We start from the raw sequence: 27,877 nt of genomic DNA on the forward strand, positions 1-27,877 counted from the left end.
AACACCGGATAAACACTTTATTCCCCCGATAAACATCCGTTAGGCACTTTATTTCCATTTTTCAAATATTTTCTTCATTTGTATTTAAAATAATAAGTCTCTCTGAGCTGATATGAGATGGGAAAAGGAAGAATGAGTTGGATTTAAACTCGTGTTGGTTGCATCAAAAGCTAACGCCACCCGTCTTACTCTCCACACCACTGATCCTCTTATCAGACGGGTTTCTTTTGTAGTTTTGTCTGGACCAATCAGACACTGGTGGGTAGAGTTAGTGTAAATAGCCTCTGCCAACAAGGCGGGTGATTTGAACATGGTGTAAATAAAGACTCAGAACGAGTCCATTGTTGTTGATATTATTAATGGTTAAAATGCCTGTTTCATACCTTGACAGCAAAACCACAGGAAGTAGAAGTGGTGTTGGAACACGACTCTGAGTCGGACTCCCAGCAAGCGGCGTCCCAGGAAGGCAAAGAGACTCAGTCAGGGCTGGATCTGGAGGAGGGAGTGCAGGAGTCTTCAGAAGGCTGGCAGTGCCCCATCCCAACAGTCTTCCCATGAGCACACATTCAGCTCCACTGGACTGGATATTAGCAATGCCAATTACTGCAATCTTTTTATTCTTGCCAGTGAGTGTGACTTACATTTATAGAAATCATGCATTTTTTGTGAATGTACATGATTTTGTATACTTCATGCTGCATTAGAAAACTTTCAGACTTACCGAAGTGGTTGCAAGTTAATTTTTTTTATTTTTTTATTATTATTTTATGTTAGAGCCATATTTGTCTCTACTAAAGTAAAGATTGTAATTGTGTATTTGAACGCATCTAGTTTCAAGTTTTTGTTTGTATCCTCATCTGTGGTAAAACTACAGCAGTACTTTCTGCCATTGTCAGTATGTCAAAGACTGTATATATACTAGAGCTGCTTATTTGAGTCCCACAATCCCTGATATATCAGATAAATCAGTTTAATGGGAATTTTGGCAAACGTTTTTGTAATATGCAACAATATTTAAGAATAAATTTAGTTTTTTTTTTTTTGTTTTGTTTTTTCAAATGTTTATCAGTTTTCTATTTTTGCTTTTCTGCAACTGTCCTTTTAATCTGTTTATATGAATTTATGGGTTTTATGTATGAATTAAGTGTGTCAGTGTGGAGTAGTTTGACTAAACCATAATGAATACACACACACACACACACACACACACACACAACTTGAAGCAGATATATCAAAATTCACAGTATAAGATTCAAATATATGAAAATATCCACCACTGAGTGATTGAAGATCACCATAAGTCCTGTATGTCAGGCTCTGTATATTTAGACCATAAAGATCTACATTATCTAACACAGAATCCAGTTACAACAACTAATGCATAGTAATAAAGTTTAGTGCAATATATCTAGCACATAGCATCCACACAAAAGGTACGGCGCTGTAATCTGACACAGCTGTTCACGGTTCAGTTTTTGTGTTTTGAGATCCTGAAGCATGGCATGAATATGTGTGCATGTCTCGCCTGAAGCTAAATGGGTTTGAAGTACAGTGCTGGTCAGTGAGTGAAGACTTTTCAAGCACATCATTACTTCTGCAATATATCGAGCAGTTACTGAGTAATGGTACAAAAAGGTGACTATGAATATGCAACCAACACCCTTTAGAAATGAACAAAAGATAGACAAAACATTCTTACAGATACTGTAGAAGTATGAGCAGTTTAGAAAAACATGAGAACTTGAACCAGTTTTGATGTGACTTGATTTTAATAAAAAGCATGTTAATATAAAATAACATAAAAATTGTATGTGTAGCTTGTAGTGTGAGGAACATAATGGTGTTCTTTAACCTGGAAACTGACAATCAAATGGAAAAGTGAACTAAAACAACAAACCCAGAGATCAGACTTTGCTAAATATGCCAAACAGGCAAATAAAAGAAGCACAGAAACGTTTTGCACTTTTAATGGTCACCATTAATTAGCTATAACAAACATACAAGACATCAAATATTCTTTAGTTTAAATAAGACCCCATTTGTTTTTGTATCTATTGCTTCCTGATGAACAGAAAATGAAGGCTCAAACTATAAAGAGCAAAGGGCACAGAATCAGTCATACAGTTACAGTTAGAAATCAGCAGATCCAAACTAACATTTCACAAGCCAGTTTGTGTTTGGAAGTCTCCAAATACATCTGTTGTGGATCTCAGCACATGCACAATATGTTTAATGGATTATGGGACGCAGACTGGGAAGAGTGTAGAAAACACATCTGAGGTCTAATACACAGTACTGTCTACTCTCACAGTGAGCCGTGTCAAGGTCAGTGTGACACTACAAGACGAGACGAAAGCTTTTCAACGAGACAAACATCGCCGCAGGTGCTCAGTATCGGTGTCTGACCAGCACACTAGTTAGTGTCATTCAGCTTTCAAAGATTACACAATTACATCAGTACAAGTCTGACAGGACAGAGCAGGAGTAATTCAGAAGACACAGATTGTATTGTAACATATCAATGCAAAAGCCTCTTCAAGTCATTGTTACTGTATTAGAAAAATAAAAAGAATTCATTTTTTATCCTTTTCCTCTATCTTTGAACGGGAAGAAGTGATGGGGTTTCAACGCTTGGCAGATGAAGCAGTCTGGCTTCCTCCCTGAAAGAGAGAAAACGCACACATTAGAGTCGACTGTCGATGTCACATGTTCATTACTGAGGAAGAAGACTGTTACCCGTTTGAAGATGCGGGTTAAGGTGCTTTGACTGTCTCCACGTCCCTTCTGGCCTTTGCTGCTCTGTGATTTCTGCTCTCTCTGTTAATAAAGCAGCAGCGTCTCCTTCATTTAGGCTCTTTTCATATTGTGTCAGAATCATTTTGTTAGTGTTGCAGAAGTTTGAGACGGGGTGAATCATGACAGATAAATTCAGAGCTACATGGTAAACCCTAACGCTCAATAATTAATTGGTTTGAGTAAGGCAAACTCAAATTAAACAAATTAGTTCAATCAAATGAACTTTTATGAGTATTTAGAACTTTCTTTTTCTTTTGAGTTCACAAAACAGAGACATTTTAAGAAATTCGAATTGTTTCATTGTTTTGAGTTTTATTATCTTTTTTCTTTTCATTTAGATAAACTTAAATTTACCTGAAACTGGGCTGCGATTTCTATTTCCCAGCATGCTTTTCCATGATGCTAACATGTAGGTGTTATATTATGTTTTTTGTGCAAGATTAATGTTAAGTGGGGATTTAGCTATGCTATCTCAATTTAGAAGAGTTTCTGTTAATGTGGGGTTTTTTTGGGGGTGGAGCATGAGCTTCGTTTGAGAACAGGTATTTCATAATTGTTCTATATTGATGTACTCTTTCAGCAATTGCTATGCTGATGTTATCAAAGCATTGTGTTACCAATTAGCATTTGCTGAATTAGCTAGTTATACCTACTACTAGAAATATAATTTAAGATGTTGGCGCTGATAGCCTTGTGGGCAGCGCACCGACATATAGTTAGTATAGTTGCAGACATAAGTTAAGATTACATGTTAATTTTAAGGTTAATGTATGAATTTACTTTCAAGCCAAGAGCAATGAAATTGTACAAAAGAGTATAAAATTGAAATCTGCCAGTTCTGCTTACTTAAGCTTTAAATTTCTTAACTTAAAAAAATTGATGTAACTGTTTAACTCAGTTAAATTTTTGAGTTTTGCCAAGTGTACAGTGTACTGATTACTTGTAAAATATTATAAAATACAATATGTATGGGTATAATTGAGTGAGATGAAATTGTGAATTCAGATCAAATCTGTATGTGGCACATGAAACAGCTGCATGTAATGAATCAAAGGCAAAGCATGACAATTAAAAATAGTATTAGTCAGCAACAGATATTTCTCATAAAGACTTACCTTAGATTTTGGGGTGGAGGGAGAAACCTAATTGGGGTGGGGGGGATAAACTACAATTAGAATCATCAATTTAAAAAAAAAAATCTATAATTCAATATTTGTAGGAGACAGGAGATACGAACGATGTTTCTGAGGAAGTGCATGACAGCGCCCTCATCTGGACGGCGCCGCGGGGACGCGCTCGATCTCTGAGGGGACGCGGACAAACCACCTCGAAAAGAGCCCTGTGGTGAGGACAACACATTAAACATTCCAGCATTCTTCAGTCCAAACAGCTATGTTCACACTGTCAGTCCAAATCCGATTATTTGTGTATTCGGTTGAAATCTGGAATACTGTCTGTCCACACTGTGTATCGCAGCTGTTCAGATCTGATTTGAACATGACAGTAATGTGTATCCGCCGCGCTGGACTACTGCATAGGGCAGCGGCAGAACCGTTGGTTTATTCTGTGCTGTCGTCTCCATCGATCTCTGATTTATTGTCATTTTCTGCTCAACCAGCTCAGCAACACAACCTTGATTCTGAGCGACTTTCAGCATGTTTCCTATATGACGTTTACATTTTACATGACATGAGAAAGTCACATAAACCATGTGAAATGGATTTCCAGAAATCCAACAATAGGATTTCAAACCACATATGAAAGTAGCTAAAAAACGCTTCACATTTCGTGTGTTTTTTTGCCGTTCACACTTGCTAAATCTGATCGGATTCCAGTCTGAATGACTCGCTTCATCCTCTGTAGTTTTTGTTTCAGTGTAGCTCAGATTAATTATGTTACATGACTTTGAAAATAAAAAGTTGTTAAACTCAGAAAGACACTGGCACTTCAGGACTATTGAAAAGTGTTTTGTACTTTGGGTCTGTACAGTTGTTTTTGAACAGCTGTCTATATGGGTCAAATTGACCCGCAACAGAACACGAGGGTTAAACTGTATATAATAAACATCTTTACAATAATAGTTTCATATTTCTCTATTGTTTTTAATGTATGTCATTCACAATGCTTTGTGGGATTGTAGTTCTTTCCCTCATTAAAGTACACAGTCTTGTACATTTGTCCATCAAATCAAAGTTTGTAATGTTGTGTTTCGGCTCGTTGGTTAATGATTACAAAAGTACCAAATGTTGCCAGAAACAGCAGGTCATCCAGCTACTCCTGCCCACTGTTTTATGAATACTGTGAATATAGCATAGATAGTAAGAAAGAATATTCGGATACTTACCATCAATTATTCCTTACACAATAAACACCGAAATGTTACATGACTGGATGCAACGAAGGTTACCAATCAATGTCATCATGGCCTGATTGATATTCATCAAGTCACGCAGTAAAGCCTATGCAGAAGTACGTTTTTTTCAGTGAATGTGCGATACTTCCGCTTCATTGGCCGCTATGGGTAATCTAATGGAAGAATGGATTACAAAATACAGTAAATGGTAACATAATTTGTGCTACAAACTAGTGGGTTTATGATTAGATAATAAATTAAATATAATATGACAACAAACAAGTTTTCAATATCAGCATAACGAACAGTTAAAATAGCTGGAAGCGGATGAGAACGGAAGACTCGACACACTGAAGTTACGCTCTTACGCGAAAGTACTAATTCTAATACTTCAAGCTAAATTCATTAATCTTAATACATTTAATTATTCATAAATACTTGACTTTTAAGGTCATGCATTTATGTTCAATACTACTGAGACAGGCTTAGGTTTGCTTTTGTTAGCTATTAAGAAACAGAAGTAGATGGAAGACTTCAGCATCGCCACATATGGGGATGTGTTTTAACTGCTCTGTGTATAACAGAGTTTCCACAGGCTTGTTAACTTTACCATTTTAACTCATTATGGCCCGGTTTCACAGACAGGGCTTAGATTAAACCAGGATTAGGCCTTAGTTCAATTAGGACATTTGAGCAGCTTTTATAAACATGCCTTAGTGGTGTGAATCTTGAGACAAAACAATGCTCTCAGTTCAAACAGCTCAAACGTGCATTTTAGTCTGGGACTAGCTCAAGCCTTGTCTGTGAAACCAGTGGTTAGTGTTTGTCTTTACACCCTTAAAGAGATAGACAACTGTGTCATCATTTACTCACTCTCATGTCTTTCCAAACCTGCAGAACACAAAAGAAGATATTTTGAAGAATGTTGGTACTGTATTTTTTGGTCAAAGGGAACCGAAAATATTTGGTTACCAACATTCATCCAGACATCTTCTTTTGTGTTCTGCAGAAGAAAGAAATGTTCAGACGCCTCAGCCATTTACGAGCACTATTCATTTAACTGAAGCCAAGCTTTAATAAACTCACAGTGTTCCGGTATTTTAACGATTCTTAAAAAAATGAATCACTGTCTGACCAGCTGAGATTCAGTATGGATGAAAAGGTTAGGATCATGATTCTTCTGTAGTCATAAAGCAGCGGACTGATAAGAGCTCTTGACACAAATGCTCTTGTCACATTAAAATACCAAGCTTTAAGTCATTTTTCCTGATGGTAAATAAAGCATAAAGAACAAATATACAGCTCATTTATTAAAACTAACGCATAAGGATTACTTGTAGCATAACCTTATTATATGAAACTCAGTCCTTTTGAGAGGATGTTCTCCAAAATCAGAAGTGCCACACTTCATTTGAAATTCAGTTGATACCGCGGGACTGTTGAATGCTCGAATCTCCTGAGTTCTCAGTGTTTGGCCTGTGCCAAAGTCAGATGTTGACTGTCGGCGTCACGTCACTGTAAGAATCACTGTAAGAGAGTCGTTTCCATATCTATTCTCAAAAAGTGGGACAGACAGATAACAGGAAAAACAACTTTTTATTTTCACAAACTTTGAAAATAAAAAGTTGTTAAACTCAGAAAGACACTGGCACTTCAGGACTATTGAAAAGTGTTTTGTACTTTGGGTCTGTACAGTTGTTTTTGAACAGCTGTCTATATAATGTTGCCAGAAACAGCAGGTCATCCAGCTACTTCTGCCCACTGTTTTATGAATACTGTGAATATAGCATAGATAGTAGGGAAGTAAGAATATTCGGATACTTACCATCAATTATTCCTTACACAATAAACACCGAAACCTTCCATAAAAAAAAGAAGTGTCCATTTTGATGTCATGGTGGTGTGACGGATTGGCCAAGCCCACGATTGAAAGCATCAACTGATGATCAGATAGTGTTTTTAATAGTCTGCGTTAAACTCGTTACCTAAACGAACACAGCTTATTCTTTATTGGTCAGACACTCAACTTTCATTTTTACTGTAATAACTTCAACACTGCAAACTCTGATCTGTGTTTCTAGTGCAGCATGATATTTACTATCTATTTTGCAATCCTAATCTTCAGGATTAATAAAGAAAATTTTAAAAAAAATGAAGAACTTGTATTACCAACTAGCAGTTAGTTAGGGGTAATTAGTCTTAATTTTGGTTCATGGACAGACCTAAGTTTACAAACTAGTGAGGATTGAGGGCGACAAAAGACTCTTGATATTCTATTCATTGACAATAAATCCCTATTATCCCGCTGTGCTGTAGATATCTTTATGGTTGTCAGACTTTGTGGAACATGTTAATATGATGAAATACACTGGTTATTCTACATTTATACATGTGTATGCCAAGTCATGTTGTACTACTACTATTATAAAGCATCTTAAAGGGATATTTCAAGGAAAAATGAAAATTCATTTTTCATTTTCTCTCAAGCCGTCCCAGACGAACATGACTTTCTTTCTTCTGTGGAACACAAACGGAGATTTTAAGCTCCCGATTGAATCGATGCGGTTGTATGGATTACTGGCATGTTCGTTTTGTGTGGTTTTTGAAGCGTCAGATTTGAGGGTCTCATTTATTTGCGTTATGTGGATTTAAAGAGATGGAGTATTTTGTAAGATTATCTGTTTGTGTTCCACAGAAGAAAGTAAGTGAGATACATGTGGCACGGCCGGAGGGTAAATGAAGAGATTTTTCATTTTTGAGTGGAGTGTCCCTTTAAGGCCTTTTCACACCAACACGAATGTTCAGCACAAAAATCCGGCGGCTGTGGGCAAGTGAACACGTTTTTTTTTTTTTTTTTGCAGTGTGATGGAAAAGAGTCTCCGTAAAAACAATCTGGTGCACTGATGGCATATGAATGTGCCGGTGTGATCAGATGCAGTTCATAACATTCATTCAAATTTAAATGGTTATCACACTGAATTTTTGTACCGAATATTCGTCTTTATGTGAACGGGCCTTTACATATATTTTCAGTGCAGTGTGTTGTGATTGGTGTTTGGGAAATGTCCCGCCCCTTACCATAACCGTCAGTTTCAACACTACTAACTAACTTAAGCAGGCCCCTGCCCCTTTATTCTGCGTATTAATTATTTAAATGAGGAATATTGTGAAGAAAACTCAAGACTACAATGGAGGTGTTTCAGGGAGTTCAGAAACACTGACACTGATATAGAGAAGAACTCCCGCTGGAGGAACTTTGTGCTTTGGATGTGCTAGCGAATGATGTCTCAGGTCAATAAAGGGTAGTATGTGTTTAAGGGTTAAAAAAATGATGATGATGATGATGATGATGGAGAGCTGGGAAGAACATGTCAGAGTCCCTCCAAAGCCATCTCTGTATGTTTAATGAAGGATTGTACCTCAGTTTCCTCACACCGATCCATCAACACAACTTCCTTAAGAATTAGGCATTAGGGCTAATCCATGAACCAACATCCTGAAATCCCTTCCCTCAAATGTGTTGTACAGCATGTACCCACATCCTGGAGGAAGGGTTTCCTGCAGAACGTGTGCTGTTAGAGGTTTTACAGGTTAGTTAAAGGTTAAGCATTTAGTAACTATTTATACTGTACACTCTCAGAAAACATGAGTGAGGTACAAAAGCTGTGACTGGGACAGTACCATTTCAAAAGGTACTAATATACACCATCTAGGTATTAATATGTTCCTTAAAGATACTAATACACACCGTTTAGGGGTAAAAAGTGCACCTGTTGAAAGGGTCCCGCCCCAGTCACAGCTTTTGTACCTTCTTTTTCTGAGTGGACTTTACTTCTTGCATTAAATATTTTTGTATCTAACTGGCTATATTATTTCATAATTATTCTTTCTCTGAAGAAACCACCTTTCAAACCATTTCAGATACGTCATCAAAAGGCTGAAAAATGAGACTGGAGATTTTTAACACATGTACAGTAGTGGGCAAAAGTGACATCCCGCCTGGAAAAACTGACGACATCACCCTTTATTCAAATATTATTAAAATGTGTTATAGATGTTGTAGTCATGTTGTGTAGTTGTGCTTGGAGTCGATTGTTTTATTTGTGATAATAACACAATGAAACATGACAACTTGTGTGACATCACTTTTGTCCAGACTGTCATACAAATAAATTATGAACACATGCAAAAACAAGAGAGAACCAATTAAATATTAATAACTGATTATGCTGTATAGTCAATGTTTGCTTTTTTTTTTTTTTTGCATTGTAAAATAAAACCTGTAGCTGTAGCTTGACTTTTTTGCCAAATAATTTTGTCAGGTTAACAACTGAACCAAGTTTAGTGTTTTGTTCTTCACTCATATTTAACAATATAACATGTTTTCCTCATATTTTGATGGTTTAATGGAACCTGTACGGTCATTAAACAACAAAAATCCCCTTCAGACATCACTTTTGGACTTTTGAACCCCAGTGAAAATGAAAAACTTCTTGTGAAGAAGAAACTGAACCTTCAGTGTGGTTTTTCATTTCCGTAGCGGTTTATTATCAGGGGATAAAGTTAACATCCGTGTTCTGTGTTCATATGAATTAGCAGTTTCCTGTCAGAAAAATACGATCAGATTTCTCCACAACCCATTACCCATTAATACTTTTTCAGAACTGCTTTCTCTTGCTTAGAACAAAATCATAAGTCTACAGGAAAATTCACCTCATCTATGTTGTAAATGCATGTTATAGATCTTATTGTGAATGATTAAATCATGGGTTTTTGACCTCATAATGTCATAACTCAATCTTCTGGTGAAAACGATGGAAGCTACTTCCGTTTCATTACTGAAACTACATTGAAACGCTGTGGCTCTGATATAGCTGCCTCACAGATCTATATTTGGAGGATCATTTATTCTAGGGCTGGGCAACATACCTAAAACTTGATATCTTTCCAAATATTGACGAGAAGCGATATACATCTCAATATTTTTGTATTTGCTCTAGAATAATTAAAAAAGGTGTTATTTTGCCCAAATTTAAAAAAACAACAACCCAGATTTGCATTGAACAACTATTGTTTCAAAGCACATTCAACATTTTTAGTAGTGTTCTGGGAAATGGCTACCCTATCAAGACACTTTAGTTTGGGAATTTTTCATTGTGACAGCAGCAAAAACTGCACTGAATGAGATCCTTATCACAGCAGATTCAATGTTTTACTAAGAGCAAAATGTGATGGTAGCCTTAATCTGAGCTAAACAAATAAACAAAAAAGCCAGTGTTCATGTTGTTAGTTTTATTTTAATCAAGCAAATGTGAAAAAGCTCAAGACAGGATCAGGCGAGGGAACAGCGTCAGGGTTGTTCGGGAATAGGTAGGTTACACAAGCTCTTGTTACAAACGAAACACAATCCGTAGGGTTAATAGTGCGGCATTAACACTTAAAGATCACACTGTTACAGAGAGAGAGACGAGACGAGATGAGACGAGCTCCCCTGAGGCGTATTTAAGACATCAACAGACAAACTATTATACAGCTGGAACCATCACAATCTCAGTCTCGCTCACATTATTTCTCCACATAAACATGAACTATAATCAATGTCAGTAATTCTGTTACATCAGCTTTAACCATCATTTGGCACTTTAAAAATAAGGTCACAACTATAAACTCACACACATCACAGAGGTCTAATTTCAAAAAGTTTCCCAAACAGCTTAAATATCTTTGTTTTAGAAGGAAAAATGATTCACCTCCCTCTTTTTTGTCTTAAAATTTAAGGCTCTAGAAATTGCATAATTACACACGCAATAATAAAGATAATTAAAGATCATTTCCAAAACTATGCAAATTCATTTTAGAAACCAAGCCTCCGTCCGTACCGTGAAAAACCCTGAGGCGCTTCCTTACAAGATGACTGGATTCTAAAATATATGATATTCACCAGTCGCATATACTGTATGAAAAGATATGTGGAAATCCACTCAATATCCCACAGGTACTGTACCATATTTGCTGAACTTTTCACTTGCTGTGTCATTTGCTGTCAGTGAAGAGATGTAAAAACACTAGATTTTGTTCTGTACAGGCATCTGAAAATCTTATAAAAGCTCACGTTTATAAACATAATTCTCACGCTGTATGTCGAATCCCTGAATCACAGTAAAATCCCATAACATACCAAACCGCAGCTTCATTCAATACTGGATATACGGCAGGTTTGGCGCGCAATACACTTTAAGATACACGTCAAAAGTCAATTAAAAAAGAAAAAGAAAATCACACGCAATTGGTTTACTGGTGGTAATCGAACAATAACTGCAGGTCAAGATAAACTCAAGCAAGCAGAACAGTAGTAAAGGCTCATGTGGAGAAGTTGAAGTCTGCTCAATCCTCACCTTTCCCTTCTTCTTTTTATCCCCTCCGAAGAACTTTCCGATCTGATCCATGACAGTAGGGCTCTTCTTGCTGCGGCCCAGCCTGAAGGTTGACTGGGAAGAGCTTGCGGACGCCATAGCGAGTGTTTGCTGAGGTGAGTGAGGAAGAGTAGGTGAGGAGGAGATCTACTCGAGGTCCTGCTCTGCACAATCCGAGCCGCACTCTGAGCCGCCGCTGCCGCCGTGCTCCTGGATGGTCTGAAGCTCGTCCGACTCCGAGGGGCGGTCCTTGAAGGTGTTGTCCTCGCGGCCCGGGGCATCTCGAGAAAAGAGGCGGACCAAGTGTGGGCGGGGCTCTGAGGTGTCGGGGTCGGCTGTGCTCGGCTGCTTCCAGCTGCTGTGATCTACTGCGGCGTTCATGGAGTCGGTCACCGCTGGACTCTTGCTGGAGCAGCCATTGTTCTGGTTGAGGTCCGCCTCCCCCTCTCCTGCACAGAAACATCGGGAGTTATCTGACGCTGGACAGTAAGATCATTGTCATCACCTACACAGCCAACAAGTGCTATACAAGTGCACACTAACAACTCATTGCATTACCAGCACTTTTCTTTGAGAAATGATCCTACTAATAAACATGAGCCGATGAGTAGCTCGTATGATCGTGTTTTTCTCCTTGGACATAAAAACTTAACAGACGTGGAGATCCACACGTTTCAGAGCTGCGCTTCCTCAGGAGGTCGTCAGGTTTGAACCCAGTGAAAGCGAGACAAAGCCGTGACTGTACCACACAACACAAGAGAATCTGAACTCCAGTGTTCCTCACAGAGCTTCTTTGTCTCATCACAAAGTTATTGTAGAAGGACAAAGGAAACAGTGTGACTGGAATAACTTCCCCAGGCTGGATTCTGCGAATTCTCTGCAAAGTGAAACTCATCTCATTTCTCAAGTCCATCACGTAAGGTGTGGCTGCTCCAAATGACTCCTTAGGGCAGGTCCAAAACTTCTATTTTGTTTTATTACAAATGAGATTTGCATGATTTTTAGTTAAAAGGTTATGGTTTGGTTTAGGGTTAGTTACATGTAATTATGCTCAATTTACTGTTATTACTAGAGTTAGTACATGTAACATGGACACTGTAAAACAAAGTGTTACCCAAATGTGTTTACATTTGATTAGTGCCCTTAGACATTTAAAAAAAACCAAAAAAAAAACCATCATAATTGTACACCATAACTTTGTTAAAAATGTTGTTCAAAATCCTCAAGTGTTCAAGTTTAATTTGAAGTCCTAGATTCTCGGTGTGGTCTTTATTGTGGTGGTAGAATTGCTCTTTCAGTCAAGTCATGTCAATTTATTTGTACTGCACTTCTCACTTTCTTTCTTTCAAATCAGCTTTATAGAGTTTCATCATGTTCATGTCTAATTGTTTAGATTTAGCAGTTTAGAGTTGGGTGGTAATATAGTTTACAGTTGACATGATACAAACAATCAAGTGGTTGAGATTTGCTATAAAGCATACAAGGGATATAAAAAGTCCACACACCCCTGTTAAAACAGCTGGATTTTGTGATGTAAAACATACTTACAAAAGATACTTAGAACTTACAACCTACATGCAGTGCCACTGAAAACCACAGTGACATTTCAGAGAAAAATATGTAAATAAAAAACGTGAAGTAAGTAAGTGCATAAGTGTTCACCCCCTGAACTGGTACACAGTTGAAGCAGCGTTTGGTTTCATTACAGAACTCAGGAGTCTGTCAGTTCACATCTTGACTAATATTTTCCCACTAATATTTTGACACATCTTGAGTGGGAATATTTTCCCACTCTTCTTTTCAAGCATGTTCCAGATCTGTTAAGTTGTGAGGGCGTCTCCTGTGATCGGCCCTCTTCTATAGGATTCAGATCTGAACTCTGGCTGGTTCATTCCACAACATTCATCTTTCTTTACTGAAGCCATTCTTTTGTTGATTTACATGTGTGTTTTGGATCATTGTCATGCTGAAAGGTGAAAGTTCTCTTCATTTTCAGCTTTCTAGCAGAAGCCAGAAGAATTCTGTGCCAAAACAGACAGCCATTCATGATTCACTAAAGCCCCAGTTCCAGCTGTTGCTGTTATGCTTCTCCGTGGAATCCACTGTAAAGCTGATTTATTATTTACATTTTTCCCCTTATTAATTCTCTATTCCTATAGCTATGCTTGGGCTGTTGGAGAATATTTCTAAAATTACAAATGATTAAAATAACAATACAATAAAATACGACTGTAACAAACAGTAAGCTTAAGGTAGCAACAAATATTATGCAGTTAATTCTCAAAATAATTCATATATCATATAGAGTTGTGGTGAGGATGGTGAGATTTGTGAGATTTGTTGTGACATCGCAGTCATGTTGCATTGTGGTATATGGACTGAAGTACCTGAAGTGTACATATGAGTACACTTTGAGGGGTCGAGGGTCAGTCCATATAAACTTCCCTTGACCAAGCATAACGCACAAACCTCTGGACTTCTGGTTGTACCTAGGATATCTAAACCAGCTAACAGAGGGAGAGTGATTTCACATTTGCTCCAAACTCTGGAATAGTCTTCCTGATGATGTTCGGGGCTAACTGAGACTCACTGTCTCAGTTTAGATTAAAGACACATCTCTTTAGCCAAGCATTCACATTATGCTTCTCATAATCGTATACAGTTATATCTAATGAAATGGTACGATCATCTTTTGTCTAAGATGCTATGAACAGCAGCTATGTTCATTCTTCCCCGTTTCTACCTCAGGATGACCATCCTGGAGTAACTATAGACTGCAGCAGCTCCAGTTTGGTCCAGCCTGTGCCATGATTTCTGGTGACACAGACAACTGCGAAGATTTCAAATGACTGCAAAACTTTGGATCAACATACAAAACCTATCAAATATTCTTGTATTGTAATATTATCCTTATATTTTAATCAATCTAACATGTTCACTGTGTCTGCTTAACTGAATTCATGATGTTAATTAACCAGAACATACTATAGCTGATACTCATTTTTTTATACTCATCTTTGAGTCAAGCATTTTCCATAAAGCTGCTCTGAAAACATATGTATTGTGAAAAGTGCTATACAAATAAACTTGAATTGAGTTGAATATTACTGTTCTTCCAGATCAGTGAAAGTGTTGCTGTGTTTTCAAGCATGGATTGCATGAAATGTTGAATGTCTGGATTGAAGCAACTTGGTTTGTATTTGTATAGGGTTTTCCTTCCTTTTTATTCCTCTGCTGTGCCATCAGTGATGTCTATGATAAAGTTTCTGGGTCTGTTTCACCCTGAAGGCTCTTTTGGATTGGTTATGCCGGTGAGGCTTCGTTTATTTTTGCTTTAGACTGTGAACTGTACTCTTGCTGCAGACACGTTGTCGGCCTCACTGCTGCCTTCATCTGCACTCAGAGATCACTGACATGCAGTGTCGGCTCGTGTCTTGGTGAAAGAGTAGTCTGGGCTGTCGTAATAACCACAATATTGTAATACCACAATACTGGCAAGCCAAACACAGAGGAACGCAAGCAACCACAATGTTCATGTTTTCTTCTTTTCATAAAGCTATAACCTTCTTATTTAAAATTCAGTGCACATGCATGAAGTGTAAAACAAGTTAATGATTGAAGAGTGAAGAATGTAATTTTTTTGTGATTTGTACAGAGGCTCCGTAGATTTTAATGAATGAATGAATCAGCGTTTTTGAACGTATTCGCTCAAAGACAATGTAATAATGTAACTGCGCTGACCGACCGCCTGTCTAGATGTGCAGAGAAGAGCAGTGCTGATACTGGTGAAATATCAGCAGTCTTAGAAAGCCTCTCGTTCAGTCAGATTCGAGGACTGGAACTAACACTAGCCCAACAAGCTTATTGTTAGGTTCATGTTCTGTTCTGTGGGCCCTTAATTTGACATTCTGTTCTGTTTCCTTTAGTTCCTGTTTCCCGCTCTGTTTAGTTTCAGTTTCATTGGTTACTGGTTACGTATTAGTTTCACATATGTCTAGTTTACTTTCCTCTGTTCTAGCCCTGTTTATATAGCCCTGTGTTTCAGTTGTTCCTGGTCAGCTCTCATTTATGCAGTGTGTGGTTTGCGTTATTCTCCTGCATGTTTATTCAAAGTGTTTGGATTATTAATAAAGCCTGTTTTATTTTTGAATTACCTTCGTCTTCGTCCCTGCTGTCCACATTGTAATGGTTATTTATATTTATATATATATATATATATATATATTATATATATATATAAAAAAGAATAAAATCTTGTTAAAAATTGCCGTAATATCACACATTGCAATACTGAGCCACTCAAAAATCACAGCAAGGCAAACTCTCTATGAATACTTGGTTTATTTTTGTTCAATTGATTTGATTCACTTATGATATTTTTCTAACATCCAAAAATACATTCTGTACAACTTACTTCTGCAAAGACAATGAAGTGAATTCAAGTACATGTGAACTTCAACAAAGTTACATGCTGGTTAGAATGGCCAGTCCATACAGCACATCGGGAGCACCAGGGCTTAAATGGGTCGGTCAACAGGCAAAATCATCCACTCTATCCAGTGATGAACACAGCGCAGGTCGTTTGACCCATTCGAATTGGACAGAATTCTCTGTTATACAATTGTATGATATGAGAAGCTTCGAGGAATAGTTCACCCAAAAATGAAAATTTCCTGATTATTTAATCAGCCCAAGGCCATCCAGGATGTAAATAACTTTCCTTCCTCAAAGGGCTCCACCCTACCCCAGCTGATGAATAAGGGTCTTCTCTAGTAAAACGATCAGTCATTTTCAGGAAAATAAATTTTAAAAATGTACATACAGTTTAACTACAAATGTTCACCTTGGTCTACATTTTGCACCATTCACTTGCATTAGATAGAGAAATCCTGGAATGTTTTTCCCCAAAATGTTAATTTCTCTTCTCTTGAGGAAAGAAAGTCATATATATATCATATATAGGCTGTATTGTAAATGGTTTAACAGTTTTTGGTCAAGTGAAATGTGAAATGTGAAAGACACTTCTGAGACCGATCAGATTTCAGAGAGAGGTTGCAGCTCGACCCACACAGTGTGCAGCAGTGGGACCGAGGCACGGGAAGCATGTCTCTGAGAGGAGCTGCAGGCATGCGGTCCGCATCCAGCCTCCCACCCTGCTGCAGATCCTCTATGGCAGCATTCATGAGGACCCGAGGCGCCCACGGACCCCAGAGACAGGCCCTCGTCTGTTTCAGCATTTACCAGCTCACTCTCCACACGCCAGCCCAAGAAGAACACTTACTCACTGCTATAAACAACTAACAGCCATAAATATAACCTACAGCTGTAATGTTTAGGAATGCATTAAAAAAAAGGCCAAAAATGTATTAACCGCCGAATCTTGGCCAAAAAAATGTGACTAGAAACATTGCAGTCAAATTTCAAAACAATTTCTGAGACTACTTTCTTTAACACCGGCCTTTAAGCATCCTTTATTTTCATTCTGTGATTATGATAGATGGCTACAGAGATAATAAAAACACTTTCCGGTCCTGTTTAAATGCTCAGCTGTGTCGCTCTCATGTGTTTGATGGAAATTCACCGGAGGCTGTTTCCTCAGAGATGTGCTCAGAATATAATGACATTAAGCGGTGGTTACACTAGACTACACTTCTGGAGCCTGTTTTCAAAAACCTGGAAAATAAAATCCAGAAGAACAGGAAGAATCAATATATATATATATATATATGACTACATTGCCAAAAGTTTTGGGACGCCTGCCTTTACGTGCACATGAACTTTAATGACATCCCATTCTTAATCTGTAGAGTTTAATATGGAGTTGTTCCACCCTTTGCAGCTGTAACAGCTTCAACTCTTCAGGGAAGGCTTTCCACAAGGTTTAGGAGTGTGTTTATGGGAATTTTTGACCATTCTTCTAGAAGCGCATTTGTGAGGTCAGGAACTGATGTTGGCGAGAAGGCCTGGCTCACAGTCTCCACTCTAATTCATCCCAAAGGTGTTCTGTCGGGTTGAGGTCAGGACTCGCTCATCCATGTCTTTATGGATCTTGCTTTGTGCACTGGTGTGCAGTCATGTTGGAACAGGAAGCGGCCATCCCCAAACTGTTCCCACAAAGTTGGGAGCATGAAATTGTCCAAAATGTCTTGGTATGCTGAAGCATTAAGAGTTCCTTTCACTGGAACTAAGGGTCCAAGCCCAACCCCTGAAAAACAACCCCACACCATAATCGACCCTCCACCAAACTTTACACTTGGCACAGTGCAGTCAGGCAAGTACCGTTCTCCTGGCAACCGCCAAACCCAGACTCGTCCATCAGATTGCCAGACAGAGAAGCGTGATTGGTCACTCCAGAGAACACGTCTCCACTGCTCTAGAGTCCAGTGGCGGCGTGCTTTACACCACTGCATCCGACGCTTTGCATTGCACTCGGTGCTGTAAGGCTTGGATGCAGCTGCTCAGCCATGGAAACCCATTCCATGAAGCTCTCTACACACTGTTCTTGAGCTAATCTGAAGGCCACATGAAGTTTGGAGGTCTGTAGCTATTGACGTCTTGTAGCTTGCGCTGACCCCGCTCTGTGATTTTACGTGGCCTAACACTTCGTGTCTGAGTTGCTGTTGTTCCCAATTGCTTCCACTTTGTTATGAAACCACTAACAGTTGACCGTGGAATATTTAGTAGTGAGGAAATTTCAATATAGTGTATACATATGGTCTCAAGCAGTGAGAACTCATTGCCGAGGGTTTCACAAATATATTTATGGCTTGATTACAGCTTTATCTGTGTCTGATCCAGCTCATGTGACAGCAGTTCTGCAGTTAACAGTACAATGATACTGAGAAAGCAGTTCTCCAGTCAAGAGTCGGACACAACCAATGGTTACAACAATCCTTTGGTCATCAGTACTAGGTCTGTCGCAGTGAAGGAATTTCCGAATATGCATTACTATCACCATTTTTTGACTGGACGAGAGGCTTTCTAAAACTGCAGATATTTCACCAGTATCAGCACTGCTCTTCTCTGCACTTTTTAGACAGGTTGTCAGTCAATTACATTGGAATGGCAAAAAAATTACATTCTTCACTCTTGTTATCCCTATTAACTTGTTTAATGTTCAATACACATGCATGAAGTGTAAAACAAGAAGGGTATAGACTTATGGAAAAAAGCATGTGAACATCGCGGTTGCTTGTGTTCCTCTGTCAGTATTACAATATTGCAGTTATCACGACAGCTAAAACAAACACTAAACACCAGGGCAACTAACAAACTAAAACTATTTCAACATTTATATTTGTAGTTAAAGGCACACTATGTAGATTTTCACCACTAGAGGTCGCTTATTCAAAACAAAGGCGTAGCTTGATGACACCTTGATTTCACGGAATCACGGGAGGTGTTGTCTTCACGTCTACAGCCGGTGGAAAAGAATCTGATGGGACTCTGGCAGAAATCATGTTCATGGATGAGATTATTAACATCACTGGAGTATGAAGCAGAGCAGCGCGAGTGCTATGGGAGCTGAACGAGGCTGCTGGAGCGATTGCTAATGAGAGACGAATGCGACACGCGCCTCGAGAGCAGCGGGACTTTTATTATGCCGCAGTCGCCACTTCTGCTTCTTCCACTCAAGCGTATGTGGGGTAAAGCAGCGCTGTTTATCATATTACATACATTTGTGTGTTGAAAGTTGTTATAATGCTACTCTGTGTTCGCTCGGCGGCTGCTATGAGACACTTGTTGCACACTGCAGTAAGATAGATTGATATTAGGCACGGTAAAACATGGTACTCACGGTAAATCAAATCAAACAAGATTTAAACAATATAGGACTTGGTGTGTTGAGCTATATAACATGATTAGTTTTCTGTTGATGAATGTATCCAAACAGTTGCTCACCTGTCTAATAAAACACATAATATATTAAAGCGTCTTTGGTGTTTCCATGGTTTCTACAAAATAAAACCAGAAATCGAGGGTAACGCGGGTATGATGTCATTGATAGGCGACACATGGACACGATTCGTGTCCTGGTTAAAATTGCTTATTTCTCTGAATTGAAACATTCTTGGAAACATTTGGGATAATTTAAGTACACAAGTCAACAAAATATAACACTGTTCTAGTGGTTTTTGGATATTTTAATCAAAACAACTTGCATATTGTGCCTTTAAAATGTAGATGAATGTATAAGAGAAAGTGCATATTGTAGGTGCTGAAATGTAAATTTCTTCCATCATCATGTTTTAGTTTTTACACCTTACTCACAAATATTCCTGATTCCTGCAGTATAACAAATGTACTTTCTGTCAATTAATGTTAATGTAAACTGCATGTTTAATTATTGAACAAGATAAATGCTGTTTAAAATAGTTACAGCAGTGTTATTTTAGTTCTACATTTATATATTTGATAGTTTTCATGCTAATTTTAGTTAAATTTTTAGTCATTACATCATGAGCTTTTGTCATTTCATTAGTTTCTAAATTGTCATTTAGGTTTTATTTATTTATTTATATTATATTATTTATTTGTTTTAGTTTTATCTATTTATTTCCAGTTTATACTTTTAGTGTTTCATTTTAATCTTTTTTCAGTTTATTGCCAAGGCAACGTTTCTCATTTTCATGTAGTTTTTCATCTGATATTTATATTTTATTTCATTCCAGCTTTATTTCAATGAACAGAAATGTTGTTAATAGTTTCAGTGAGTGGTTTACAGTGAGAAGTGCTGCGGTGACGTTGAGGCCGTGAACAGTGAGGCAGTGACGGGGAGATTTCTCAACAATATCAGCTCTTGAATATGGACGCAGAAGCCGGTGCCAGCTGGTGTTCGCTCCAACAACCTTAACCATGCGGCAGAAACACTGCGTCGACTGCTGACTCGCTCAAAACACACAAACACAGCTGCCATTGTTACTGTACCCCACGCTTCTTATTACCGCATCACCTAAACATCACTGCAACAATATTATTTTGCTTTACAGGAGTTGGATCTCATAGGCAAACTTACATAAAGGTTTCAGAGATTGAGCAGCTCATTGGACACAATTTTTCAGTGGTTATAAACCCTGTGAACAATGATACAATGTGAGGATTCCCTATAAACGTTAATATTAACAAACTTTACTTTTTAGAGATTTAAACTGTTAAATCTGTTCCTACACTACTGTTCAAAAGTAAGATTTTAATGTTTCTGAAAGAGTCTCTTCTGCTCACTAAGGCTGCGTTTATTTGACCAAAAAATACAGTAAAAACAGTGAAATATTATTCCAATGTAAATCAGCTGTTTTCTATGTGAATATATAGTAAAGTGTAATTTATTTCTGTGATCAAAGCTGAGTGGTCAGCATCATTACTCCAGTCTTCAGTCTTCCTTTTTTAAATAAATTAATATTTTTTAATTCCGCAAAGATGCATTAAATTGATCAAAAGTGACAGTAAAGATTTCTAAAGAAACTTTTCAACAATTATAATAATCATAAATGTTTCTTGAGCATCAAATCGTCATATCAGAATGATTTCTGAAGGATCATGTGACACTGAAGACTGGAGTAATGATGCTGAAAATTCAGCTTTGATCACAGGAATAAATTACACTTTACTATATATTCACATAGAAAACAGCTGTTTTACATTGGAATAATATTTCACTATTTTTACTGTATTTTTGAGCAGAAGAGACTTCTTTCAGAAACATTATTAAATCTTATTTCAAGCCTTTGAACACTAGTGTATATATCCTATTGTACACAGTTATCATATGGCTTCAGAAAATGTGCAATATAGTGCACAAGTCATATGGAATACTAATTTTTTTAATTATTATCCTTTATGTTTTTTTTGTTTGTTTTTTTTTCAATCATCACAGGTTGGCAGCTCCTGGTCACTGTATGCTTTCATCTTAAGGAATTTCAGGAGTCAGTGTTTTGTGGTTGTTGAACTGACCCTTTAATCATGAGCAAAAATCAATTCACAATAATCAGCAGTTTCCCAGACGGAAAGCTCTCAGATTTAATGAGTCTGTGTAATCAGCTCTGCACAAATGAACCATTTTGTAAAGTTTTTCACAGCATTCTCAAATTGTATGTGTACACAACCTGATGATTAGATACTATCGAATACTACTGAATATTCTTACATATTCAAGTATCTAATCAATAGTACAGAAGCTGTTCTTCTGTCTCCAAATTTAAGATCTCTTGAAATGATAATTAAGACTTTTCTTATACCATTTAAGGACCCTGTAAATAAGACTGCAGTGATATAATGACCACATCTGTTAGAGTCCGTGACCTTCTGTCATGATCTCAAGCAGCAGGACAGTGACGGGTAAATCAGGCAATACACAGGCAAACATGAAGCACATAAATGAATGAAACTGTTCTTACCAAACACCTCATCCTGAGCCTCTGGCGAGGCTGCTGACATGTGATCAGATACTGTCGAGGATCCCTTCAAAAACACAAATACAACATTTTACATTTACAACCAAATACTGCTACATAAAACTCAATAAAATAAATAATCAATGCTTAATTTTTTCAGAAATAACAATGTATTAGCAAAACCTAAAAAACAAAAGTGGAAAAGTCATGTTTCCTTTTCCTTCAGCAGCTTTCAAATGAGAGCATATATTCAATAATAATACAGATTAATAAGAGATAAACAGTGTATAATCCAAACGCTGCATGACTGCGTGAGAATGTGTTGAACTATAGCAGCACCTGTGATTACAGATCAGACGAGTGTTAAGAGTGGGTCTTTTATTGTGATATCTACACTACACTACACTTATGACCCGAATGTCTTCAATCAATGCATCATGGGATTTCTGATCACATTGCTGTAAGAACTTTTTCTTCTTGAAATGTAAAATTAGGATAAAAACTCTAAACACTTTGCATATTTATTTTATTGTAACTGGTTGAACTTAATCATGCAATATGTGAAACGCATGAACAACTGCAGCATGTGTGAGGCATTAGTGAACCAGCTGTGCTCCAGTATGACTAGGACAGCACCACCTGCTGGTGAGAAGACTAACAGCACATCGCCGCTCCACTGCCGTTCCTGCAGCTCCTGGATATACAACACTTTTTTCCCCCACTAGATTTGTGGAAGTTCTTTTTTAAAGCAAAATAAAATGGACTGAAAATTGCCTATTGAATATTATATAATATTATAATGTTTTGGAAATGAAGTCTGAATATGGATTATTGAATTTTCAATAATGAAACTGTGTGTGAAAAGATTTCAGTTGAAATGTTCACAGCGCTGTTAATGCAATGGATTTTTTAATTATTGCAATTCAACATGCTTTTTTATTTCAAAAACGCCTGTCATTAATTTACTTCCACAGTAAACCTGTCTAGTGTGTTCTGCTGCCATCTTAAACTTCAATAAAAGGGAGGGGAATTTTGGAGACAGAAATGCTGAACAACATTTTGTACTGGAATGATGTTTGTTCAGAAGTAGAGAGTGTTCTTTGATGGGAGAACTGTCTCTTTAAGGTTCTCATCATGTACTGATGGATCATGTGATGTGATGATGAGAAACAAACATCATTCTCCACCCTGGCTCATCGTCTGCTGTACAGGACGGATTCTGTCACATTCACTGACCCACAGACGTGACGCTCTGGCCTGATTCAGTCCAGAGTTTGCAGTTCCTGATCTCTTGCGTTAATGACATACGGTTCGAGTGGATATCCATGTAAATGGTTGATTTTTTTTTTTTAAATGTTGTTGTGCTTGTGGCTTTACAGGGCATGAATCAGCGTGGATGTTCACACTTTATCAGGATGATGAATGCTGTCAGTTATCAACTCTAACATGCAGAAATGATAATCACAAGTGCTGTACTTACTCTTTCCCAGGATGTCGGTTAAATTACTGTAACATAACGCAAGGCACCCCATTTAATCTGAGCAATTCTATGATTCGCTAAAGACGCAAAAAAATACTAATAAAAATAACTATAAACATACTGCTAATTTGGCCTGTTTTTGATGGAAAAAAACAGACAGACATACCTTGGAAACAGAAAGTGGTTCACGTTTTCCAAGATGCTGGCCCATGCTCCTGAAACACAGAGAGAGAAAGAGCTTTTATTACACACAATTACCGCATACAATCCACTGTTATTACAGTTTCATTAATATTTCATACACGTTTTACTAATAAATATCCATGACTTTTGAGTATTCATGAGCTAATGTTCCATGAAAGTCTATGTATGTAAAATTAGAATAAAAATAAAATAACTAAAATAAATGGCTGTTAATGCTATTTGTTTGCTTGTTATTTGTTTTAATAAAATAAGCATGAGCTGCTCCTGCGCAGAGAACTTTACAGCACCCGACTGTAGTATTAGAGTTTGTTCAACTAAATTTCCATGACTTTTCCAAAACTTTCTGGGTTCATTTATTTTTCCAAAACTTTTCCAGGACTGGTAATTGCCATTTTAAATTTTCATGACTTCTCAAGCTTTTTCCTGACCAAACAAAATCTGTGATATTTTGAATTCGCTTTTATTTTTATATTTTTATAAATTTTAGTTTAATTTTTAGTCATTTTGTCACATAATTTTTGTATTTAGGTTTAATTTATTTTTGTTTGTTTTAATTTTTTTTATTTCTGGTTAATAAACTTTAGTACTTCAACTTACACTTATCTCAGTCTATTGCCAATGCAACATTTCTAGTTTTCAATCAGTTTATGTTTTTCAACTAATATTTATATTTCATTTTATTTCAGCTTTATTTCAATGAACAGAAGTGTTGTTAATAGTTTTGGTTTTAGATAACAATAATAACCCTGATATAATCAAACTACATCCGAAAGCTTATAACTGCTCCCTTCGGAGGCTCAAGGCCCGTCCGAATCCAATAATAGCTTCACTTCCTGTCTCCTGAGATTCCTTCATCTGATCGAGTTTTGAAGGCAGCATAGATGTGTCCTTTGCTGCCTTTGACATCCCACAATCCTGTGCTTCGATTCTGTTAAAGATGGCATCTAAAAGTTGTGGTTTCTGGTTAGTTTGTGTTTAAAAGTGTGTTTTTGACTAACGTTTCCCACTTCTGATGTCAATTCTAGTGAGAAATCACTACTGTAGTAATTAAATATTCACTCAGTTTCCACCAAAGCTCTCTTTATTTTGCAGTAGATCATTAAACCGTTACACTGCCTCAGAAGTCTGTCCGAAATCAGTTTCGTGAGGTGTTTTCCTTCTCAAACGCTGCCTGATGTGAGAACAGTGTGAGCTACAAAAACACACAAATCAATCCTCAGGCTCCTCTGGACAGTCTGGCAGGAGGACAGGGTTTTTTTTGTTTTTTTTTTACACATTTTTACACTGAATATCATCAGATCTTCAACTAAATGCATAAGTGACCCTTCATGTAGTTACTGACTATCAGTAACTACATGTCCACTAACTCTCATTAGAGCATTAGTAGACTGTTAGGTTAGGGTTCGGGTTAGTAGACTAAGTCGACGTGTATCAAAGTCCCTTATAGTCAGTCGAATGTCTGAAGTGGACCATCCTAAATAAAGTCTAATTATATTATGATTACAGTGATGAAACTTATCATGGTTATCAGTATTACCACATTTTGGAAATGTTCAAAAGTACTGATACACACTGAAATCATTTCAGTTCTATATTAAAGCATCAGCAGTGATGATCATTACAGACGGCAGCATGTGAGTTTCCTCACAGCAGGTCTGAGAGGAATGTGCGTGTAAAAGCATGTAAGAACATTACAAACACACGAGGAATGTGCTGCGCGCTCGTCACTACCATAATCACGCGGGTTTACTTCATACTGCCGTTATTAATGATGCATCATCAACGGTTGTGGAAAACAAACACCTGAAAGGGAAATGATCCAGCTGTTGGTCAATAACGCTGTGTCTGAGATGAAGAGAGAACGAACACAAGCTGAAGAAGAGGGTTAATTAACAAGACCAAACACACTTTAACTAGTAGTCATTTCCTTATCATCAAAATTATTGTGCAAAATAAACTTAGTGGGCATAAATTGACTGACAGCTGTCATTCAAACAGAGAGAGTTAATACTGACACAAACATCACTGTATTACTGAAACAACACTGTAATAAACACATATGTGACCTTGATTATAATGGGTTTATGTGAAGATTGTTTTAAGTTCACTCAAGTTAAACGCTTTTTAAGTGTTAAAAATGATGGCTTTCAATTAATGTTGAATGGCTATAATTACTCAATTGCTCCATTTAATACAGACATCAGTATCAGTACTGGTGTCTTCATAATGCCATTAATCGAATACTTACAATATACCATCTTCATGTTGTTTCTACAATCATTTGGAGATTCAATGTGAAAGTATTACAATATAAAAATATATTACAAAGTTTAATGTTAATTGTTAATACAGAATAATGTGACATTAATTTGTGTGCGTTATCAATGTTTTTATTCGGGAGCGTGTGTGACGGACCACCGACAGAAGAGGGCGACATTTCACTAAAATGGGATGTTCGATTCCGGATTTTTCGGAGTCGACTCTGATTCCTGACTCCCACCGTAGGAGTCGATGGAATCAACTTCCGGAATCGACTCCATTTACTCCATTTCAAAGCAGGGTCGTTTAACACACTGACACGACGCCTAAAACAGCTTTAGTGTGACTGTCCAAATTAGTCCAGTTTAGGGAGGACATTACCTGGAAATAATGAGCATCACCATCGATTAATAGTTGTTGCTAATACTTAATTTTAAAGAGGGAAAAGTCAGTAGAAACAGCCTTGGTCGAATATTATTCCAGAGTTTTATTAAATGTATTGTTTAATGAATTCATCTAATTCATCTAAACGGTAGGAAGGGCGATACGCGTCATCTCCTGAAAAAAAGCTAATTGGACAGGTGAGTTCAATACTACAAATAATATCTAGAAACATACTTATTAATGTGTTTATTCTTGTTTTTAAAAAGGATAAGCATGGCAAATCAAATTAATATTTACTGTATTAATAAAACTTCGATGAAATCATTCATCTGGCACGGAGGTGTATGCAGGCTATAATTACAATGTGACTGGCTGTTATGTTTTTGTGAAGTAAGATAAAAAAAAAAAGACGTTTTCTGTGACAGCTGCCTTCACCTCTCTGACGAAAACGAGAGTCGATTCATGTGCTGGAGTCGACTCCTACACTATTCGACTCGGCTTCCCATCTACTAAACGAGTCGGCAGGTGAGACAGACAGAGACACGTACACTCGACCACTATCGAGTGTAGACACCGCCTGTAGTTTCCCAACACATCGACTGCAGCCCATTCGCCCACATTAGTTTCCATCTGAACAAGAACCAAAACGCGGAAACTGACAGTTCACAGTCGTATATTCACCTTAAACCTTAGACTAAAGTGTCTTCAGCAATATCCGATTATTATAAAAGCCTTGAAGCTTTTACATCTTTTAAGTTCTGCAATTGTTCGCAGGTTGAAAACATCTGGAGGGCACTCGATGGGGAAAAGTATGCCTTCCTGTTAATAATCTGTCAACACAAAACAATAATAACTAAAAAGATTACTTTCACAATGTGCTTGCTCCTCACATCTGCTCGACACGCGCTAGTTTAGTGTAGTTTATGCAAATGAACAGTGACATCACCTAGATATTTTTGCCTCAAATCGGGGCCTCTGGCGACACGGAAAAACAAATAACGTTACTCGCTGTTCACGTGAATGTCGCGCTGTGACAATGTTGAGTTACAATGACAGAAATGCAGTGGCTAACAGTAACATCATCACATCTGGAAGTGACCAAACCCTGACAGGTTACATAATACAGGGGTCCAGTCCTGACAGAAATAACTACACCATTTGATCAGCGAGGAAGCACACTGAGCACTGATACAGCTTGTTTCAAGCAAAGGCGACGACAGCAAATAAGATGTCGTGATTTGACGCGCACACAAACACACACACACACACACACATACACACACACACACGTACTTGTTTGCCCAAACGCGTCCACGCGATGTGTAGATTGCAGGTTTCGGCTGCTCGCCTCAGCAGTTCATCAAAAAATCCTCATCGGCGCAAAATACAATGTTGTAGGCTCTGTTTTTGTGTTTCAGCAGCATGTGGTTCGGATGATGATCCACCAGCACTTCCTGCTTCTCTGAAGCTCCGTGTTATTCAGTGGGGTGGGGCGATGAAACCTCACGCGTATGTTTACTACGCTGTCTGAATGGACACACTCTACTTCTGTTGTTTTTATACAGCTAGTTATAGAGATTATACAACAGAAAACCTT

At 37.6% G+C, this 27,877-nt stretch overlaps 3 protein-coding genes across 4 annotated transcripts in view; 1 reads left to right on the forward strand and 2 right to left on the reverse strand.

The window, feature by feature from the left end:
* LOC127497289 (zinc finger protein 236-like) overlaps positions 1 to 1,042 on the forward strand; it is a 40,598-nt gene extending 39,556 nt beyond the window's left edge. For both annotated transcript variants that reach the window (XM_051865654.1, XM_051865656.1), the window contains exon 31: positions 392 to 1,042. In XM_051865654.1, coding sequence (XP_051721614.1) covers positions 392 to 558 — 167 coding nt within the window. In that variant the 3' untranslated portion in view covers positions 559 to 1,042. The remainder of the gene's footprint in view (positions 1 to 391) is intronic.
* Positions 1,043 to 1,951: 909 nt separating this feature from the next.
* On the reverse strand, positions 1,952 to 11,768 carry LOC127497298 (myelin basic protein-like). Its single transcript, XM_051865666.1, has 5 exons — positions 11,545 to 11,768; positions 4,034 to 4,135; positions 3,912 to 3,938; positions 2,737 to 2,817; positions 1,952 to 2,660 (listed from the first exon to the last, which is right to left on the reverse strand). Exons 1-5 carry the CDS (start codon positions 11,659 to 11,661, stop codon positions 2,625 to 2,627), a joined length of 363 nt encoding a protein of 120 aa, XP_051721626.1. The 5' UTR covers positions 11,662 to 11,768; the 3' UTR covers positions 1,952 to 2,624.
* LOC127497297 (myelin basic protein-like) lies at positions 10,427 to 27,829 on the reverse strand. The gene is made up of 4 exons (XM_051865665.1): positions 27,574 to 27,829; positions 23,600 to 23,648; positions 21,957 to 22,020; positions 10,427 to 12,011 (listed from the first exon to the last, which is right to left on the reverse strand). The coding sequence occupies exons 2-4, from the start codon at positions 23,642 to 23,644 to the stop codon at positions 11,710 to 11,712; spliced, it is 411 nt and encodes a 136-aa protein (XP_051721625.1). The 5' UTR covers positions 23,645 to 23,648; positions 27,574 to 27,829; the 3' UTR covers positions 10,427 to 11,709.
* Between the last annotated feature and the right edge of the window lie 48 nt (positions 27,830 to 27,877).

This window comes from Ctenopharyngodon idella, chromosome 16 (genome assembly GCF_019924925.1).
Source record: "Ctenopharyngodon idella isolate HZGC_01 chromosome 16, HZGC01, whole genome shotgun sequence".
Classification (NCBI taxonomy): Eukaryota; Metazoa; Chordata; class Actinopteri; order Cypriniformes; family Xenocyprididae; genus Ctenopharyngodon; species Ctenopharyngodon idella.

Coding starts and splice junctions, on each gene's coding strand:
- LOC127497297 (XM_051865665.1), bottom strand. CDS start 23,644: ATGGGCCAGCATCTTGGAAAACGTGAACCACTTTCTGTTTCCAAG. Junction 22,021..23,599: donor AACCACTTTCTGTTTCCAAG/GTATGTCTGTCT, acceptor GTGTTTTTGAAG/GGATCCTCGACAGTATCTGA. Junction 12,012..21,956: donor GGCTCAGGATGAGGTGTTTG/GTAAGAACAGTT, acceptor GTTTCTGTGCAG/GAGAGGGGGAGGCGGACCTC.
- LOC127497298 (XM_051865666.1), bottom strand. CDS start 11,661: ATGGCGTCCGCAAGCTCTTCCCAGTCAACCTTCAGGCTGGGCCGCAGC. Junction 2,818..3,911: donor CCTCCACCCCAAAATCTAAG/GTAAGTCTTTAT, acceptor CTTTATTAACAG/AGAGAGCAGAAATCACAGAG. Junction 2,661..2,736: donor TAACCCGCATCTTCAAACGG/GTAACAGTCTTC, acceptor TCTCTCTTTCAG/GGAGGAAGCCAGACTGCTTC.